The following is a 19,903-nucleotide window of genomic DNA, read 5'->3' as shown; positions in this document are numbered from 1 at the left end:
ACATGCATGTTTTGTTAGTGAGTACACAATTGGGGGAATTCCCATGAAGACAAGTTTCTTAAATGTACTCAGGATAACACATTCTCTAATTCACAGATATAATTCCATCCTGTCTCTATCAGTCCCGGTGTACACAATTTCAGTTGCCCCTGGTTCCCGACCCTGTATCTTCTGACTTTAGCGACCATCTTGGTTTTCTGTCTGACGGACGTGGAGCTGAGATTTCTCTCTCTGCTTCTAGCCCCTCACATTCCAGGACAAAGCTCTCGCTGATACACAGACACCGGGGCTCATTTATTAAGGGTCACACTGCACACTTTTGTTGGATTGTGAACCTTTTTCAGGGCTAAAAGGTCTTGCACAGGATTTTAAGAAGTGTCTGCGCTGCGATTGTGTTGCACGCAACTCTTTTGTGGCGCAGCTGCGCTGGCTTCCATGTGACACAGATTAGGGGGCGTGCCATTGTACTGTCTGACTGATTTGGACCGAGCGCCATATTTAACTTTTAAATTGTGTTGCACTCCCTATGTTAAAGATGCACCACAAAAAACATAGTGAAATCTGTCAGACCTGTACGGGGAAGCGACACATTCATGATTTCAGGTGCACAATCTTAGTGAATAGCCGCACACTGCATTATATACATTATATAAGGACAAGTGTCCAATCTACAGTTCAGTATCTTACTGTATGTGACATCAAGGTCTTTGGGTCCACAAAGACTTGACGTAAAGGAATCTGAAATGTACAATATATATATATATTATATATATATATATATATATATATACATATATATATATATATATATATACAGTACAGTCTAAGAGTTTGGGCACACCTTCTCATTCAAAGAGTTTTCTGTATTTTCATGACTATAAAAATTGTAGATTCACACTGAAGGCATCAAAACTATGATTTAACACATGTGGAATTATATACTTAACAAAAAAGTGTGAAAAAACTGAAAATATGTCTTATATTCTATGTTCTTCACAGTAGCCACTTTTTGCTTTGATTACTGCTTTGCACACTCTTGGCATTCTCTTGATCAGCTTCAAGAGGTAGTCACCTGAAATGGTCTTCCAACTGTCTTAAAGGAGTTAACAGAGATGCTTAGCACTTTTACCTTCACCCTGCGGTCCAGCTCACCCTAAACCATCTTGATTGGCTTTAGGTCTGGTGTGGAGGCCAGGTCTTCTGACGTAGCACCCCATTATTCTCCTTCTTGGTCAAATAGCCCTTACACAGAATGGAGGTGTGTTTGGGGTCATTGCCCTGTTGAAAAATAAATAATGGTCCAAACCAGATGGAATAGCATGCCACTTCAAGATGCTTTGGTAACCAGAGCTGGATCATCATTGGCGCTTTTGGAGCCATGCCCCACCAGCGCCAGGCCCCACGATCCAGATTATTTTGCAAGGGGTCCCCAACCTGGCCCTCCAAAAGCGCCAATGATTAGGTTTCTGCTCGACCCAACAATGGGCCCCGGCGGACAGCTGGCAGTCAGACAGGGGTCTACATCTGTCCAGACGGGAAGCTCCTGCCCGTCACTGTAAAGTGCACTATTACTGCAGGTGGAGCAATGTGGCCGGAAGACAACCCCGATGCACATTGCTCTTTCAACCTGGATGCGTGGCCGCGTGATGAGGTCATCACGTGGCCACGCACCCCTTCCTATCCGGCAGCCTCAAGACAAAAGAAGACGCTGGGAGCAGAGGTGAGTACAGGATTTTTAAATTTAAACAGCAACAAAAAGATTGAAGGCCGGGGGCCCAATATATGAAATAATTCTTTATTTCATCCGTATAATGGTGGGGGAGCATATAAAATAACTAATGTTGCGGGGGGGGCAGCATATGAAATAATTAATGGTGGGGGCGGCAGCACATGAAATAATTAATTATGGGGGCAGCATACAAAATAATTAATGGTGGGGGGCAGCTTATGAAATTATTAATGGTGGGGGGCAGCATATGAAATAATTTATGGAGAGGGCTCCCAATATATTTAACAATTATTTGAGCCAATATAACATAGTTCACAAAGGGGAGGCTGTATATTAAATAATTAATTGAGGAGGAGGCCCTGTATAATACAGGTGCGGTCACATGTATCCCTGTACATGTCCCTTGGCCCTGACGCATTTGCGTTTGCAGTGAGCAATGACTTTACTGGAAACTCTAATGAGATCCGGTTGAGGCATGGCCACCTGCACTAGTGGTACAGGTGACCATACCCTAGATTTTTTGGGGGGACGGTATATTAAATAATTACTTGAGGGGGCTAGCATCTAAAATTCATGGGTCACCAGAGTATATTAGAAAGGGAAATAAATAAGTAAATTAAGTCATTAAAGAGGGCCATATTAAGTCATGGGGAACCATATATTGTGCAATTTATTGGGGGCATAATATATAATTAGGGGTACAGTATTATTTATTGATGGACGGTAGTATAGTAGTATATGGGTCGCAATGTATTCTTTGATATCTGCAGGGGCCAGACTGGTTTTATTATGGAGTATGTTTGGGAGGGGGGGCATATTTCCAGGCATAAGTCGCCTGGAAGATCAGACAGAAGGGAAGAAACAACATCAGCGACGTCATCTGTAAATCATTAGATTATACTGCAGCCTCTGTGGAGCACTGGTGTCTACTACTATATGGTCACTATATGCTGGTACATACTGCTCTGTGTGTGTATTTAGTATTGCAGTATTATTCGGTCATTATGTACTGGTGATGATCATGATGTAATGCTATTATTTGGGCCTTGTACAGAGGTTTTATTAGTGATATTGCCCTCTGCTTGGTGGTGTTTGTATTATAACAATATGGTGGTAAAGTAAAAGGAGTATATAGTTGGGAAATTATTGGTTATTCTGGTCTGTGTATAGAGTCTTGTCTTCATTATCAGGATGTTGGTATTTTCCTTATGTTGTGGTGATGCTGTGGGTTGCAGTTTGGGGGGATAGTTTGGAAATTGTAGCGCTATTCTTAGGTATATTGGTCATATGGTAGTTTTAATTGGTAACAGTATTGTGGTATCATTATTTGGTAATAGTATGGCGGTAGTATTTTTTTGGTTTGTCATGGACTAAAATTGGAATTGGTTTAGTAAAGAATTTATGAACCAATCTGAACTAAAGATACCATTGTTTCTAATATGTCTAGAGCATAGTATGTGGTATCTTTTTTCATATTTTGTTGTGGGAGGGGTCCCACATCGGCTGCCGAGCTGGGGGGCCCCATCCTAAATCAAGTGCTCCATGCCGCTGGGACCCTTAATCTGGCCCTGGTGGTAACCATGCTGGTTCAGTTTACCTTGAATTGTGAATAAATAACCCGAAAAGCACCCCCACACCATCACACCTCCTCCACCTCCATGTTTCACAGTGGGAACCAGGCATGTAGAGTCCATTTGTTCACCTTTTCTGTGTCACACAAAGAAACGGTGGTTGGAACCAAAGATCTCAAATTTGGACTCTTCAGACCAACGCACAGATTTTCTCTGATCTAATCTCCATTCCTTTTGTTCTTTAGCCCAAACAAGTCTCTTGTGCTTGTTGCCTGTCCTTAGCAATGGTTGCCTAACAGCTATTTTACCATGAAGGCTGCTGCACACAGCAGAGATGTTGTAGAGATGTGTCTACTGCTAGAACTCTGAGGCTGGTGACTCGGTTGAACTCTTGGTCCTTCCTTTCCTGGGGTGATCCTCATTTCAGCCAGTTTATTTGTAGCGCTTGATGGTTCTTGGGGACACTTTCAAAGTTTTCCCTATTTTTTGGATTGACTGACCTTCTTTACTTAACCCCTTAAGGATGCAGGGTGTTTTTTGCTCATTTCTAAGTTGCCACCTTCAAAAATTAACAAATTTTACTTCTCCGTGGCGTTAATTCCATGGCGTGTACTGGGAAGCTGGAAAAAAATTTCCCGTGAGCCCTCTTCTTACACCCCCCGCACCTCTGCGCCACACACCTATGGGGCGGAGCGTCAAGAGATTAAAGTAATGATGGCCATTTTTTATTCTTTACATAGCTGCTTTTTTTCTAGCCATAATACAAATTCTATTCAGTAAGACTATCAGTATCCACCTGACTTCTGCAGAACACAACTTATGGTCCCAAACCCATGAATAAGGCAAGAAATCCCTTTTATTAAACTTGACAGGGCATACCTGTGATGTGAGAACCTTAACTGGTGACTACCTCTTGAAGCTGATCAAAAGAATGCCAAGAGTGTGCAAAGCAGTAACCAAAGCAAAAGGTGGCTACCTTGAAGAACCTAGAATATAAGACATATTTTTAGTTGTTTCACACTTTTTTGTTAAGTATGTAATACCATGTGTGTTAATTCATAGTTTTGATGCCTTTAGTGTGAATCTACAAATTTTATAGTCATGGAAATACAGAAAACTCTGAGAAGGTGTCCAAACTTTTGGTCTGTACTTTTTGTTTATAGGTTTTGCTGTGATTCTACCACAGAACTTTTAATTTAAATGTTGTTGCAGATTTGGCTTCACCATAAGCATTGTGCATGACCCATGATAAGGTTTTCTGTCATACCTTTCTTGTTTTTTAAATCAGTTGGCCAGTTTTTTTTTTGTAATGTGTGTTAGGGGGGCAGCATATTAGGTCATGTACCAATATACATCTTTTAAACCAGTGGTCCCCAATCGGGGATGGCCAAATAGTTTAAACTTAAAAAAAACTGTATACTTACCTCCAGCTTCTTCACCCCGCGGTTCTGTCTTCTTCTCTTCCTGCCTGCGTGTACACTACTCAGCATGCTCTGTTTTGGGACTTATTAGATGCAAGAATGGGACAATTTCAAAGTCCAAAAGTCTCACAAGATGAACAAACATCTGGGCTACAAAGAGAAATACAGCACATTGCATTAACTTTGGTACGGTGTTTGATTCTGCACACACTATGACCTCATGTGGCCGCATGTCCACAGCAAAGCACTGTGAAAAAAACCCTATATTTACTCTATACTTAAGCTTCTTCTCCCCGCGGCTCTGTATTCTTCTCTTCCTGGCTGCATGCACACACTATGATGCAGTGGTGTCGCGGCCAGCTGACATCATAGTGTGTGCGCAGGAAGAGAAAAAAATGGAGCTAAGTATAGAGTTCTTTTTTAAGTGGGCTCTGCTGTGGACATGCGGCCACATGACATCAGAGTGTGTGCAGAAGTACCAAAGTTACCTGCCTCAAGGATGTTATGCAGTGTGCTGTATTTATCTTTGTACCCCAGATGTTTGTTCAACTTGTGCGAGTTTTGGGCTTGGAATTGTCCCATTCTTGCACCTAATAAGTCTCAAAACAGAGCATGCTAGACCCATACTTACTTTTAGGTCCTACTATTTGGGACTACAAAAGTTGCACACCACAAATACTCGCAAAAGTAAAACTAAACAGGCAATTCATCACATGTATCATAAAGGGAAAAACTTAAGACACATTGAAATGATTACGGTAAGTAATCCAACTTCAGGAAACATGAAAAAGTGACAGCAGAAACACTATGATATATCTTCCTCACTGACTTTCTTTCAGGCTTACTATCCCTCACAGGATCATGCACATCAGAGATATTTTTACTATCCGGTTACTATCCGAAGAAACGTGGACACACTACCTTCAGATATTTTTACAAGAATCATTTATGCCAAAGAAATGTATCTGCTTACATTGGTATGAGCCTAATACTCTTCCCTGAGAATGTGGAAAGGCCACATCAACCAAACCCTTCCCTATGGATCTCTGCTATGCAAACATAGAAATTGCCTTGACAAATATTATCACATGTGAGGCGTTTGGTGTGACTCTAATCACACTTATTACTCTACCCCCAGGTTCAGCCTCTTATCCAGGACATAGTTAACATGTGTATAGGTATGATGGGAAATCCCCAATTGTACTTTTTTTTGTAATGATACTTCTCTTTTTCCACTTTCAATAAAGGGCGGCACACTATACCAACTGAAATGACAAGACATTTGTACATATACATATGTGTAATGTGAATTCTGTACAAACCACTGAGAATTTGGTGCAAAATGAATGTTTTCATGATTCATGTTATGTATTTGTTCACATAAACTACTGCATGCAGAAATTGATTACCGTCCACAAAGCATCCAAAACATTTTTGTCACTATCCAAGGCCTTTGAGGTCATTATTGTAACTTCATGAGGGACGTTCTTGCAAAGTTCTAAAGTGCCTTTTCTAAAGTACATTTATTCCAATAAAACAATTTTTTAAAAATCTTTATCTAATCAGTTGTCATTCCTGTCCATATAATGGCAGCAGAAGGAGAGTCATGACCAATCTACCTTCCAAATTGGTAAATTGGTCATGGATAATCAAAAGATCACATGACGCCCCATCTCTAGCCATTTTATTGACAGGACAGCTGATGACAGCTGATGAGGTAAAAAGCTTTTCTGAACTGGGGGTTGAGTTTACATTTATAGAAAGCTGTGCAGAACAATAAATCGATATATAATGGTAAGTTACTTACCATCTAGCTCTCCACACATTACAAGAAACTTGACATAAAGTTGTCAACCGCTTTAATATCAAGGGTGGTCCCCGCTATAGTGTCTCCTAGATCCTCATATCTAGTTACACATATTTACAGAGATAAGTGTGAATCTCTTATGACTAGCTATTGTCTTATAGTAAGTGGGGAACACAATAAATGTTATAAAAAAGCAACTAACATCAAGTTCAACTGTATCACTAATATTTTATTCTGTTCCTCTTTACACTGTATATGAATAAATAAATGTTCTACAAACGGTCCTTGTTGGGCAAAGAACACAAGAAAATGAATGCAATATAAGTTTATATAGATTTTTTTAAAAAATATTAAAGCAGTATACACATCATACAAGCAAGTTTACAAAATGATGGTGTCCCAGGCACATCCATAGTCCTCAATAGCAGTATCAGTCTCTATTTAATATTCATTTTTACTTTAGGAGTTGGCACATTTTCTGAAGGTTCATCAAAGAGAAGTTTTTTAAAAATCTCCAAGGCCGTTCAAGCAGCTTCATAAAGGCTATCGACGTCACTAGTTCAAACATATTCCCATAAACCTAAATTGCTGTTATCCAAGCATAAGGATGTCTGTAACCATAAAAATGTCAATGTGTACATGATAAGTGCAGCTACATCCTTCCAGTGAATTGTATCCATGATTCTAAAAGTGAAGAACTTTCACTGCAGTGGTTCCCAAAAACGTGATTACTTAGAGACTTCTGCAGAATGTTACTTTCATTTTGCTTCTGTATTCAATATATGTATGTATACTTGTAGCACTTGCATATAAGGGCCAGACTCCATTAATGATAAAAGCCACACAGCAGGAGAAAGCTGTAAAGCAGCAGAATGGTGAGTACCACTTGTAGACCAGGAATCACAATTTGAGAACCATTTTTTATTTTTTTTTCAAACTTCTCATACAAAATAATTGGTTCCTAGCTTGCCTTCATTAGAAGGTCCACACCACATCCTGGGAAGTATAGTCTTGTCTTTAGTGCCTTGCAGAATTACTTAAATAAGAAGCCATGCAGCCATACTACATGTATACCCAGAATCCCGCGGGGCCCAGGACTTGTTGTCCGAGGAACAGGCCTTGCTTTAATTCAAGTCTGGTCTAGCCATTCCGCCCTTTTTGGAGCTTTACACGTGTGCACGTCCACTGTCTCCTCGCATTCTTTACAGCGCACGGCACAACACCAGTGAAATTTACACTCGCATTTTGTTGTCCGGGTAACTCGGGTGGTATCATAGCCTCTTCCACAACACATAACTTCACAGCCATCTGTCCCACGGGAGACCTTGTCACATACTCTTCCGGCGGTGCCCAACGAGCCTACAAAAAGAGCAACAAATTAATGTATTTACTTGTCTCGGCAATTAAATTGGTCATTTGAACTTACATGAACATAACATAATATCAAATATTTGTGGCAAAGGATATGTGTATATTTCAAAACATATCAAGTGTGTCTTTGTAGGACCACCTTTAGCTGTAGAGACAGCTGAAATTCTATTGGATTCTATTGGTTTTCCCCATTCTTCTTTGCAAAATAGCTCTAGCTAGTCAGATTGGTTGGAGAATGTTTGTGAACAGCAATTACCGGTATCAAGTAAAGCTACAGATTCTTAATGTGATTTAGGACTGGGAGCATTTTACGGGAGCATTTTAACACATGAATGTGATTTAAACCATTTGATTGCATTTTTTTTGCTGTATATTTTGGGTCTCTGTCCTGTTGGTATGCCCTAGTCTTAAGTCTTTTACAGCATCTGTGAGGTTTTCTTTCCAAGGTTTTCCTGTATTTTGTTTCCATTCATCATCCCATCAACTTTTACAGACTCCAGTCCCTGCTGATCTAAAGCAGCCTTATAACATGATGCTGTTGTCAACATGCTTCAAGTGGAGATGGTGTGTTCAGGGTGATGTGCAGTGTTGGCTTTCCTCCACACCTAGCAATTGACTTTCTGCTTGCCATTCTTCTATAAAGGCCATATTTTTGGAGTAAACAATTAGTAGTGGTGCTGTGGGCATATTCTGCCACCTAATCTATCTGAGGATATTTGCAGCTTCTCTAATTAGTGCTCTTCTTGTCTTGGTTGTCAGATTCGGAAGAATAGCAGTTGGGCCATGCTCCTATCATTTACAGTAGATGGATTGAACAGTGCTCTCTAAGATGTTCAAAGTTTGGGATACTATTTTAAAGTCTCACCCTGTAATACACTTTGCTACAACTTCATCCCTGCATGGTCTGGAGTGTTCATTGGTGTTAATGGCGCTGATTGTTCACTAATGTTCTCTAACACAGGTCTGAGTCTTGGAAATTTGAAAAAGGTATGTATCATTTTCTTTACACTTCAGTAATACTTGACACGTTGTGTTGCTCTATCACATAAAATATCATTATAAAATATAGTTTAGTTTGTGGCTGTAACATTTAAAAATGAGGAAAGGTTCAAGGTGTATGAATACTTTTGTATACTATCAATGTTCATTTATAGAATTAAAAAAACACAAACATTAAAGAGAAAAACAGATTATCTTGTTGATGTGTTCGTGATAGGATAGGATTCCTTAATAACTTTGGGTGAAATTGTGATAGACAACTGGGTTGGAACATCTCAACAGCTGTTATGGGGTGTTTCTGGTAAATAATGGATTGTAACTACCAAAATCAGCTGGTTTACAACTGGTAAACCTGTGAGAGGGCCATGGGCATGAAAAGCTCATTGATGTCCATGGATGGCAAATGCTGACCTTTTTGTTTTAGTCACAAACAAGACCTACCTTGTCATTTATTGAAAAAAGTTAATTCTAGACACAGTATGAAAATACAAATACAATAAATGTATCATTTGTCAAAATGAAAATCTCCCCAAAACTCCCTTTGTTTTCACTGCACTTTCTATTTATATCCCCATTTTAGTTCCTTTCTTGCAATGGCTACATCCTAGCCCTTACTGCTTACGGTGTACCAAATACACAAATTATCATATGAGCATGAAATGGGTTGCTACAAATGGGTTGCTGAGTCAAGGGCACTTGACCATTGTAACCCTTTGATTTTGCCCATTAATCAAGGCAAAACCAATTAAGCTCCATCATAGATTGTTTACGCTAGTGAACAGCAAAGTCTAACCACAGATTCTCATTTTGATTAAGGTCTAGGCTTTTACTTAATCAGGCAAATGGCAGACTGAGAAATTATATTGGCACCATGTCGTTACTTAGTCCAAATGATCAGAGGGTAGGGCCAATTTTTTATTTTACATATACTGTTTATAAGAAAATGCTACAGCGGAGGTGTGTATGATGATGTTCTGCAGGAGCTAGGGTGTGTATTGTGATGTTCTGCAGCAGCTGAGGTGTGTATTATGAAGTTCTGCAGCAGCCGATGTATGTATTATAAGATCCTGCAGTAGCTGATGTGTATATTTTGATGTTCTGCTGCAGCTGAGGTGTGCATTATGAGGTTCTGCAGCAGGTTAGGTGTATATTATTATGTTAAGCAATAAATGTCTCTTAGGCTGGATTCACACTACCATTGCCCGCTGTACAGTAGCAAGGCGGGCACCCGGCATTGCGCTGGGAGAGGAGGAGGGGGAGAGCGCTGCTCACCCCCGCCCCTCTCCATAGGGATACATGGCGCACGGCGGCATGTCCTATTTTTTCACGGGGTACGGAGCGGTACGTAGCTCCCGTAGGGCGCCGTGCGCCCATTGCCGTCATGGGGGACGTATATACGTCCCCCATGCGGCAGTGTGAATGCAGCCTTAGTGACATAAAACATTGTTACCAAATGCACAGCCAATGTACACTACCACACACAATCTGAATAACAACACCATATCCTAACTAAATATTACAACCTTTGGCAGGAAAATACAACTATATTGACAATAAAATATCACCATATTGTTGATAAATAATATCAACATAACATGACTGAATAATATCAGTGATGATAATCATTGATTAATAATAATGTGCATTTAATGCTTTCAAAATATTAGCATCTTTGTTTTCTTATAATGGCGGAGATCTGTCAGCACGATGTGAGGGGAGAGCATCAAGTGCCAGTACTTGATACTCTCCCCTCACATTGTGCTAAATATACCAAGAGGCTTCGGCGTCTTAGTATATCCGCTTATTGTCTCATTGTAGTTTGCTTTAGCCGAGAGATCGCTGTACACAGTACTGAGGGTACCAGCGCTTTAAGCTTAACGGTGCTTTGACAACGCCTGTGCCGGTGCTTATGGCACTCTGTTGGAACCAGATGGGTGACCCAAGACAGCCAGTGCTGATGCATTCCTGTGGTCTGCTGAGGATGAGTAAATTCCCAGCATCCCCAGAAAAAAACATACTGCAGACAAAGCAGCATGAATAAAGTTATGTGAGTGAGCAGCAAAGAGCCTCCTGCATCAAGTTGCTGGCTGCCGAATGACTGGGGTTTTCAATGTTTTCTGTTTCAAGGAACTGCTTAACCCCTTTGCTATTGACCTGCATGAAAACTTATGGATTGAGTGAAGAACACAAGGAAGGGACCACCTGTTGTTGAAGAAGCTTCTGATACACACTTGCATTGACTATGTAGCTGTATGAGAGGAAAAAATATTCCCCATATCATGACACTTCCTCCTTCTTTACACACTTTGGGTTCAGTCTTTCTAAAGTTTAATAATATTTCCCATGAGATCCAAATAAATTAAACTTTCTATCATCACTAAAATGAACTGTGGACCACTTTTCCTCTGTCCCCACAACATGCTTCTCAGCAAAGGTGAGTCTATCCCTTTTGATTCGTTCTGATAATGAGCGGTATGGTCACTGCAGTGTGGGCTTTCAGTCCAAATTCTCTTAAACATGGAGACAGTGTAGAATGAGACAGAATTTTACATTGTCCAGTGCTGAACTGGAGAGCAATTCCAGCTGCATTTTTGAAACGATTACCCAAGGAGATTATCCGCATTATCCTGTCCTCTCTCGCATTTGTCTTTCTAGTGACCAGCCTTTTTGGGGGACGTGAATGAGTTTGTGTTGTTGTAAATATGTAATATTCTAGAAATCATCTACTCTGAACAACCAACTTCTATGACTATGGCTTATAGGATCACTCTTTGGCCTTCATTTGAACAACCTAGTGCCGAAAGGTTTCAGTTACTTTGGAATGATACACCATTTTTTCAAATTCAGTGAAAAACAGAAAGTTAGGCTGCCAGTTAAATAGGGTTTGTCAGATAATTGAGGAAATTAGCACCAGGTGCTATATTAGGGTGTGGCCACATGTGCTGTTTGTATTGTGTTTACAGATGCCATACAAATGCCTGGAGACAGTGCTTCGTCCAATCGAATATGGGTTTGTTGGATCACTATAGCACCGCGAAAACAGGCCTGCTGTCTTGGGCTTGTGCTGGACTTCAACTTCTCTTTGCACCGTATATATGCAATCTCTTGCTCGCATTTGCTGCATGAAAGAGACTAGACTACTGTAACTCCCTACTAATTGGTCTTCCACTTACTAAACTAGTTGACTTAAAGGAAAATACTAAGCTGGCTAGGTGATCTATATATTCATTTAGCTTATTAAATTAATGCTGAATAATTGGTCAGAACATGCTTAGATCTAACCTAACAAAATCTAAACAAATTACCAGCTATATATTGTAATCCACACATGTATAGCTACCAAGAACTCCTTAGCTCCTAGAAGTTGCAACATTTGAGCATTCAACTTCTCCAGGTTTTGTTCTTTATCCGCTGCATGTCTAAATGGCATTGCATTCTTTAGGTAATAAACTCCTTTTCATCTTTCGCTGTGTGGTCTCCTTTATCTCCCTACAGCAAGAGTCAAGAGATTTAAACTTTTGAAATTGTTCAATATCCCCTTAGGGAATGGACTACTCACAGGATGATTTGGAAAATTTTCTCTTTGGCAAAATGAACTTCAGAGACTAAAGAAATGTGAAGCCATTATACCTTTCTCAGCTAATGAGAAAGAAGTCCAGTCATCACTTATCTCAAGGTGACTCATATAATGAATGGAATTTTATGAAAATGCACTGAACAAGAGACCGTCCAGGTAATATTCCTGTTTTCTCTCGTCAGCACAGCGGTGCCATAAGATTTCTTGATGCCCTATTCCATCTTCTTCCCTGATCAGTTTAAATTTTCAACAGTTATGTCTCCCCTTGTTGGACGCCAACATTGATTTGCTTTGTAATGGCCCATTTCTTGTAATAAGAAATTAGACAGCAAGTAATTATTTACAACCCTATGCCACTTCCACACTTTTTCCCTGCAGTTATGCAGTAGCTGTAACATATGCCTGTTTTGTTGAAGGTTATAGCACTAGAGGAGCTGTAGCCTCTTTGTTTATCCGGTGGAGGGGGGGGGTGTTGACATTATGCGCTGCTGCACCATTTGTTAGCTCGTGACAAATCCTTACCATAAAGTGTGACATCTCTGCTTCTCATCATTGTCTCTAGTTCTCACTACTTGAACCTCATTCTAACTCTACTTTGTTATTCTTGAATTCAATATTCTTTTATTTTTCAAAAGCCTCAGTTGGCTCTGGTGTTCTGAAATTTAGAAAGTGCACTCCAGTATAAAACAGAAGAAAAAAAGTACTCCTTCATCTTCTTGGAAGATAGATAACATTTTGTCCTTTATTCCGTACGTTTTAAATCCATCATAGAGCAGTATACATGCACCCACTCACAGTGGAGAAACCAACCATGGTTAAGTTCTTATTGGTCTAAGCACGTTGGTTTTTCTTCTGTTTTATACTTGAGGACGTTTCAAGTGTTCTCCGAGCACCGAGGGAGCTGTTGCATATGGAGTAGTGAGTTGGCCTTACATTGTTTGGACATGGAAAGTGCATAGTATTTTTTTTCTTAAGCCTACCCAACTCCTTTTACAGTGGACTGGCAAAATTCATTGACATATTAGAACCATAAAGAGGAATGCTAAAAAATTCTATGTCTTCAGCTGTAATTCAAAGCAGATATGGTTCCTACAGCTATCCACACGACAGGAGAGATCGTGCTGTGAAAATAATTTACTCACTGCTTGGTCTTACTATAACATGCTTGCAACACTGAGTTCATGCAATATAATTCATAATGTATTTAGGGCTGTACTTGCCCTTAGGCACTTGAGGACTGGGAACCAACCTCCGGAGAAGGAATCTTTTTGCATTTATCAAAAGTTTTATTAATCTCATCTTTGGCCAGAATGCTGCCACAGACTTGACTGTCTTTCATAAATTATAGGAATGGCGGCCCAGGAAATCCCAGAGAATTATAGGGGAGGAATTAGGTTCATAGTATATAGGGTTAGTCTTTAGGAGTGAGACACAGAGGTGTCATAATAACATATAAGAGCGGGTGCATAGGGGAGTTATAGTACTGTATATAGAAGTGTGAGTATTTAGAGCCAAGAAATGGCAAGACATAATGTATAAGACCGGAGGCAAAGGGGCTTATTAAGATTAAAATTGTTAAATACAAACTTTTAATGGGACCTATGTTTATGCACCGCAAGTAAATGCCCTGATTTGATTTAATACAAATTGATACAAATTAATTAAGAATACACAATAAAGAAATAAGGCTGGAATGACATTGACAAATGTATCTTCAAGTTTCTCTATTTTTTTATAAATAGATTAATTGGATTTGAACATAGCCCAGTGTGCCAACCCATGATTTCAATTTTTCTTCTATATACGAGAATTTATTGATAGTTTAATTGAGATAATATAAGTGAACGTTTAATATATTCACAATTGATCCTTTTTATTCCTAACCTCCAACTGATAACTCTATTGCATTTAGTAGATATTGAATTTTGCTTAGATTTCTTTTTGTTTTCTACATATTTAAGGATCGAAACTTTCAAAAATCAGTTGCAATTAATATTATTGTATTTCTGGAAAAAGATAATATTTCAGTAATATGAAATTTCATCCCAGTTCATACATTTGTTGGTCGTCATAATGGATGACAAGAGAAGCATTTTTAGGACATCAAGTTTCGTTGAGACCAATGATATCTGTTAGCATATTATTCATTAAAGAAAATATATTATCAAAATCAAACATGATAAAGAATGTTGATGTTTCTGAAGGCCTTCAGTGCTACATCTTCACAGGCTGTAACAATGCACAGAGCAGGTTTTCCCCTCTGCACTTTCTGCTGCTTCAAGATTACACAGGCGGAGGGAGAGAGAATGGGTTTGGGTGAGGCATGTTCTGCTCATTGTAACAGCCTGTGACTCTGCAGGACTGATGGGCTCTGATAATGTATATAATTAACTTAATTTAAAAGTTTAGAAGGAAAGAGGCCATGGGTAACAAATATAAGATTATCACAGTCATGGTGCCTGGATCTATGAGTAACTGCCCCTGATTTATCATGCTTAAATTTTGATGGTAGATTTTCTTTAATGTCTCAGGATATTAAAATGGTTGACTCATATGTATGAACTACATATGATACTAGAATTTTTCCAGTGGATTTCTTTGATACATCTAACGAAAATGATCACACAATGCATCATTTGCACCCAAAAGACAGATTCTTATGTAATAACTTGTGAGGTAACGTCTCCATCATCAAAGAAAGCTTGTTTTGTGGGGAATGGTAATGTAATATGGCTACAAAATGATAATGCCCAATAAAATGATAGAGATCTGATATATCAAAGCTGCTTTTCCCTGGAGACTTTTAACCAAGAGGAAGTGCCTGATTACGTTATGTTTTGGCTGCCAGAAGATCAAACAAGTGATGAGTTTTGCAAGAGTTATCTTCTGAAAGCCTGAGGGCATCTACAGCACTTTAGTGAGTTGTTTCTCTACAAAGCCAAGACAATGAATCTTACCTGCAGACTTGTCCATCACACAGTAATCTGGAGAATTCTCAAAGTAGACAAGGTCCTTTTTAGTGGGTTTTCTAAAATTCTGATTGGCCACTGTGAAGGTAGCCCCATCTTGATTCATGGTGACCTGGATTGCTCCATTGTATTTTCTTCTTAGAAAGTCTCCTGTTTTTCGAAAATCTGACATAGCCTTCCAACAAGTCCTTAATGTGCATGACCCACTGACCCCGTGACACTTACATTCAAGCTTCATGAAACGTTTTACTGCCTGTGAGACATAAGACAGGAATTAGATTGGAACATCACATAAAACAAAGGTTTATTAGCACTCACTATACATAAGATAAGCTTTTACAATCACAGTAGTATGATTCATGGAACCTTATATCATTTAGTCAGGAAGGGGTTTTATTTTGTAAGCTTTCTTTTACCGGGGTAAGGGGTGTTTAGTAAATGAGCACCTAAGTGTCCCAAATATAATGATGCTTACAATTTTATAAAAAATTCCATATTCTAAGCTTGCAAATCTTTGTAAACCTGACAACCCTAATACTACAATATGGTTCTATCTAAAATTATTTGTAACATGGGGGCTGATAAAGCAATTATACTGCTAAAGAATCTAAAACATCCAATTTGCAGATGATGCTGCATTATGGACCTAGAAAATCTGGCAGATTAATGTTTCCCATAAACCCCCTCCTCTTTAGATGTTATCTTATGACTCCCTTTGAAACCATAACTATTTATTCTCTCTAACCTGGAGGAACATAAATAACCCAGCATGGAAATGTATTTATTGCACAAAATATTTCTGCCTCAACCTCAAGTGGGTTTTTTGAAAATAGCATTAATAGTTGAAAATGTTAAAATGTTATGCCCAGATCTGGACATCTGGAAATAGATAGAAAATGGAAATGGATAGACATAAGCTTGATGGACTTTTTGGCTTCTTATATCAGTCCAAAAGTTTCAGAGCAACTTACCATTCGTCCACAGCGGTTATTGTGCAAGTTCATCAATGCCCGGGCATCCCTGACTCTTCTTTCCTTGGCATCCACAAAATCCTTAGCAAATTCAATTCCAAAGTCAATGTTGTCACTGCAGCCTCCCCAGTCAAACTCCCCCCTATCATCCTTGGAGCGTCCTCTCTTTTTTGGGTCACAGCTACATGATTTCAATTCCCCTTGACTGCAAGCACGAGTAATTGCATACACCACTCCAGCGTAGGAAATTGCATAGACGAAAGCTGCTTCTCGGCTGCCTACAAGAGACACAAATAAAGTTACTTTTAAGACTATAATAGATCACTTAAAAAATCAGTATAAAGCATGTACTTAATTTAGATCGTTAGAATAAATATAGAAGACAAAAGACCAGGAAAGACCACCTCAATAATTCTAATTCCTAATACATCATGTGTATTGACCATGCTACTTGCAGAGTGTATTTGTGATTGCTCCTTTGCCCGTTTACCTCAATCGGATCGTATCTCTTTTGAAGCATAATAACCAACAAACTGAATAGAAATAAAAATACTATAGGAAAAAACAACATTATTTGAAGAAGATCCCAAAAATGAGAACTGGACTACAACGGCGAAAATATAGAGGATTTAGCAATTAAATAGAAAGTTATAGATAAATTGAGGGGAATTTATCAACATGTGATTTTTCACTCTTGCTGCAGACTGTGTCGATTTTAATCTGCGCCCAATTAATAAACTGATAAATCTGGTTCATCTTTAAACCTATAGGGTGAGGTCACTTCACTTTGTACATTATTGAAGTATAGCATGCTCTTTTGCATGAAGAAAAACTTGTGGCCTTGTAACCATATCCTTCTGTTTAGACTGATTGAATAATTACATCTTAATGTGATGATAAATCTCAAAATATTAAACTACTAATATCCAGGTATATGATCATACTTCATATTACCATGTGATTTCTTGGTTTAACAATAAACAGCTGTTGTGAGAGCTCTATCCCCTGCTGGGGAGATTCACCAACTGGTTGACTTTTATCTCTTACTAAAGAACATCTTCAAGAATCACCGATCTCAAATGTACCATAAATCCAAGAAAAAAAAATCATGGAAAAAATTCCAAGGCTCTTCTGGAAATGGTGTCTGGTATTTGATGGTTTTTAATTTACAGAGCATTTAAAGAGTTGTGAAAAACATAATAAATGAAAAACATGAGGGTGTCAAGAGTACCTGTCAAGCTTAGGTACCGTGCTGAAGAAACAATGTGGTGAAGCTATGTACTTAATTAGGATTCTGTCAAGTGGGCTCCGAAGGAGATCACGCAACAGCATGTTTTCTAGGCAGCAGTATGTAATTTACTACCATATAAACTTCAGGAGGACTTGTTGACGTGTTGCTATAATTTTGATACATAGTTTCCAGTTACTTAACCTTTTATATTTTCATTACCACCATAAAGAACACCCTAAATTGGTTAGAAAGTTAGTAGTACTTACAACAGTCATAGTATGCTGAATCATTTTTGTATTCATGCATATTTTAATAAAGCTAGCACTAAACACTCTTGGTTTTTACTCTTTGCTTATGTTTTATTTCTTAATATAGTTTTTTGTTGGCTGAGCCACTCACACCTTTCATAAGAGGTTTTCTGACCTCCCTCACTTTACCATATGAAATTCCAGTCATTAATATACATATGGATTGGGTCAATAATGAGTTTTTCCAACCATAATGTGTTTTTATGACACTTCCATAACTCTTGGATCACTCACAATATTCTGGCTATCAGACAGTTAAAAAATATTCACAGTGCTGTATGATTATTTCTAAACTTTTTCCCTAATACAGGCGGTCCCCTACTTAAGGACACCCGACTTACAGACAACCCATAGTTACAGACGGACCCCTCTGCCCACTGTGACCTCTGGTGAAGCTCTCTGGATGCTTTACTATAGTCCCAAACTGCAATGATCAGCTGTAAGATGTCTGTAATGAAGCTTTATTGATCATTCTTGGTCCAATTACACCAAAAATGTTGAAACTCCAAATGTCACTGGGGCAAAAGAAACAAAATTGTCTAGAACTTCCATTATAAAATATACAGTTTCGACTTACATACAAATTCAACATAAGAACAAACCTGCAGACCCTATCTTGTATGTAACCCGGGGACTGCCTGTATATGCAATAGATATGCAGTATGAGATTAAATCTTTTTTAAACCACTGCAGGAATTCTTATATTCTTAATATATTTTTAGGTACATGACTAAGAATAATCTCTAACATGGCTTGTGTTGTGTGGACTTTGTAAAAAGCAGACTGCCTTATCTAGTGCCTGGATTCAAAAATATTATCTTAAAGGCAGTTCCTCCACCATAACCTTACACCTTATCCAAATATTTACATATCCAATTACTGTTTAGCTATGTCACCGTTGTTCTGAGACATCCTTAACTTGCACTGCTTATGGAGCAGCAATAAGCAGAGATGACCCTTTGTCTCATTTATGTAACATTTGAGCACATAACAGTAGAAGAGGAAGGATAGCAGAGAGACAGGTCACAACAGGCGGCGGCCCTGTTTACAGGAAACAGACAACTGTTCTTTAACAGTCTGGCTGCTCAACAAAATATCTTCTTAAAGATCCAGACTGCAAGTTAGTTCAAAGCATCAAGCAATAAAATATTGTATTTTACAATTATTGTACGGTAATTTACGACCAATGTTATGCTAGTGTGTATAGTGATGTACAAATAGAAGAGAATTGGAAAAGATCCAATTTTCAGCTAAAATCATTATCATAGTAATAACATAAAAATTCTAGGAAAAATATAAAACAAACAAAATAACAATTTTTGTGTGTTGTGGGTTTGATTTTTGTGAAGGTGGCATGATTTATCTTTTCTTGGTCTAATAACTGGACTGATTTGGGTTGGTTATGAGGTCAATCATTTTGTAAGAAGGGTCCATAAGTTGTCTCTTCCCTATATAAAGAGACTTTTACTATAAATTGCACATTATAGTTCGGGTCATATTATAGGGTTTGCAGTGGGGTGCGTCAGCAGCAAAATAAACTGCTGTTCGTATATATATTTTCTATTCATTTTGAAATTCATTTGAAAAATAAAAGTATGAGTTTTCATTCCGTTGCACCCCCGTCATAGCCCAAGATTAAGACCCGCCTCTCGTGCATGCGCTGTATTCTACATTCATCTCTATGGTGTTGCCAAGTACTATAGGGGCTAACTTGTAAGTCGCTGGAGCACCCCTTTAAGTGCTTCACATTGGGCACTTGTGGATGTGACACTGGTATAGGTGTTTTCATTTTAATAAAATATGGGAATCTATACCAAACCTAAATGACCTTTAATGAAATCTATATCATAAACTTTTAATTCCAACCTGGCAATTGTAGCAAATTCAAATTCCAAAGCATTAAAAAGTGCATTGGTTCTTCCAAATGGAGCAGTTTATATTGTATGGAA

General features: G+C 38.6%; 1 protein-coding gene across 2 annotated transcripts in view; it reads right to left on the bottom strand.

The window, feature by feature from the left end:
- Positions 1-6,746: 6,746 nt before the first annotated feature.
- WNT2B (Wnt family member 2B) overlaps positions 6,747-19,903 on the bottom strand; it is a 47,659-nt gene continuing 34,502 nt past the window's right edge. For both annotated transcript variants that reach the window (XM_072137605.1, XM_072137606.1), the window contains exons 3-5: positions 16,416-16,693; positions 15,433-15,697; positions 6,747-7,887 (exon numbers count right to left, since the gene is read on the bottom strand). In XM_072137605.1, coding sequence (XP_071993706.1) covers positions 7,658-7,887; positions 15,433-15,697; positions 16,416-16,693 — 773 coding nt within the window. In that variant the 3' untranslated portion in view covers positions 6,747-7,657. The remainder of the gene's footprint in view (positions 7,888-15,432; positions 15,698-16,415; positions 16,694-19,903) is intronic.

This window comes from Engystomops pustulosus, chromosome 2, assembly GCF_040894005.1.
Source record: "Engystomops pustulosus chromosome 2, aEngPut4.maternal, whole genome shotgun sequence".
Taxonomy (NCBI): domain Eukaryota; kingdom Metazoa; phylum Chordata; class Amphibia; order Anura; family Leptodactylidae; genus Engystomops; species Engystomops pustulosus.
This window is presented reverse-complemented; position numbering and strand designations above follow the sequence as displayed.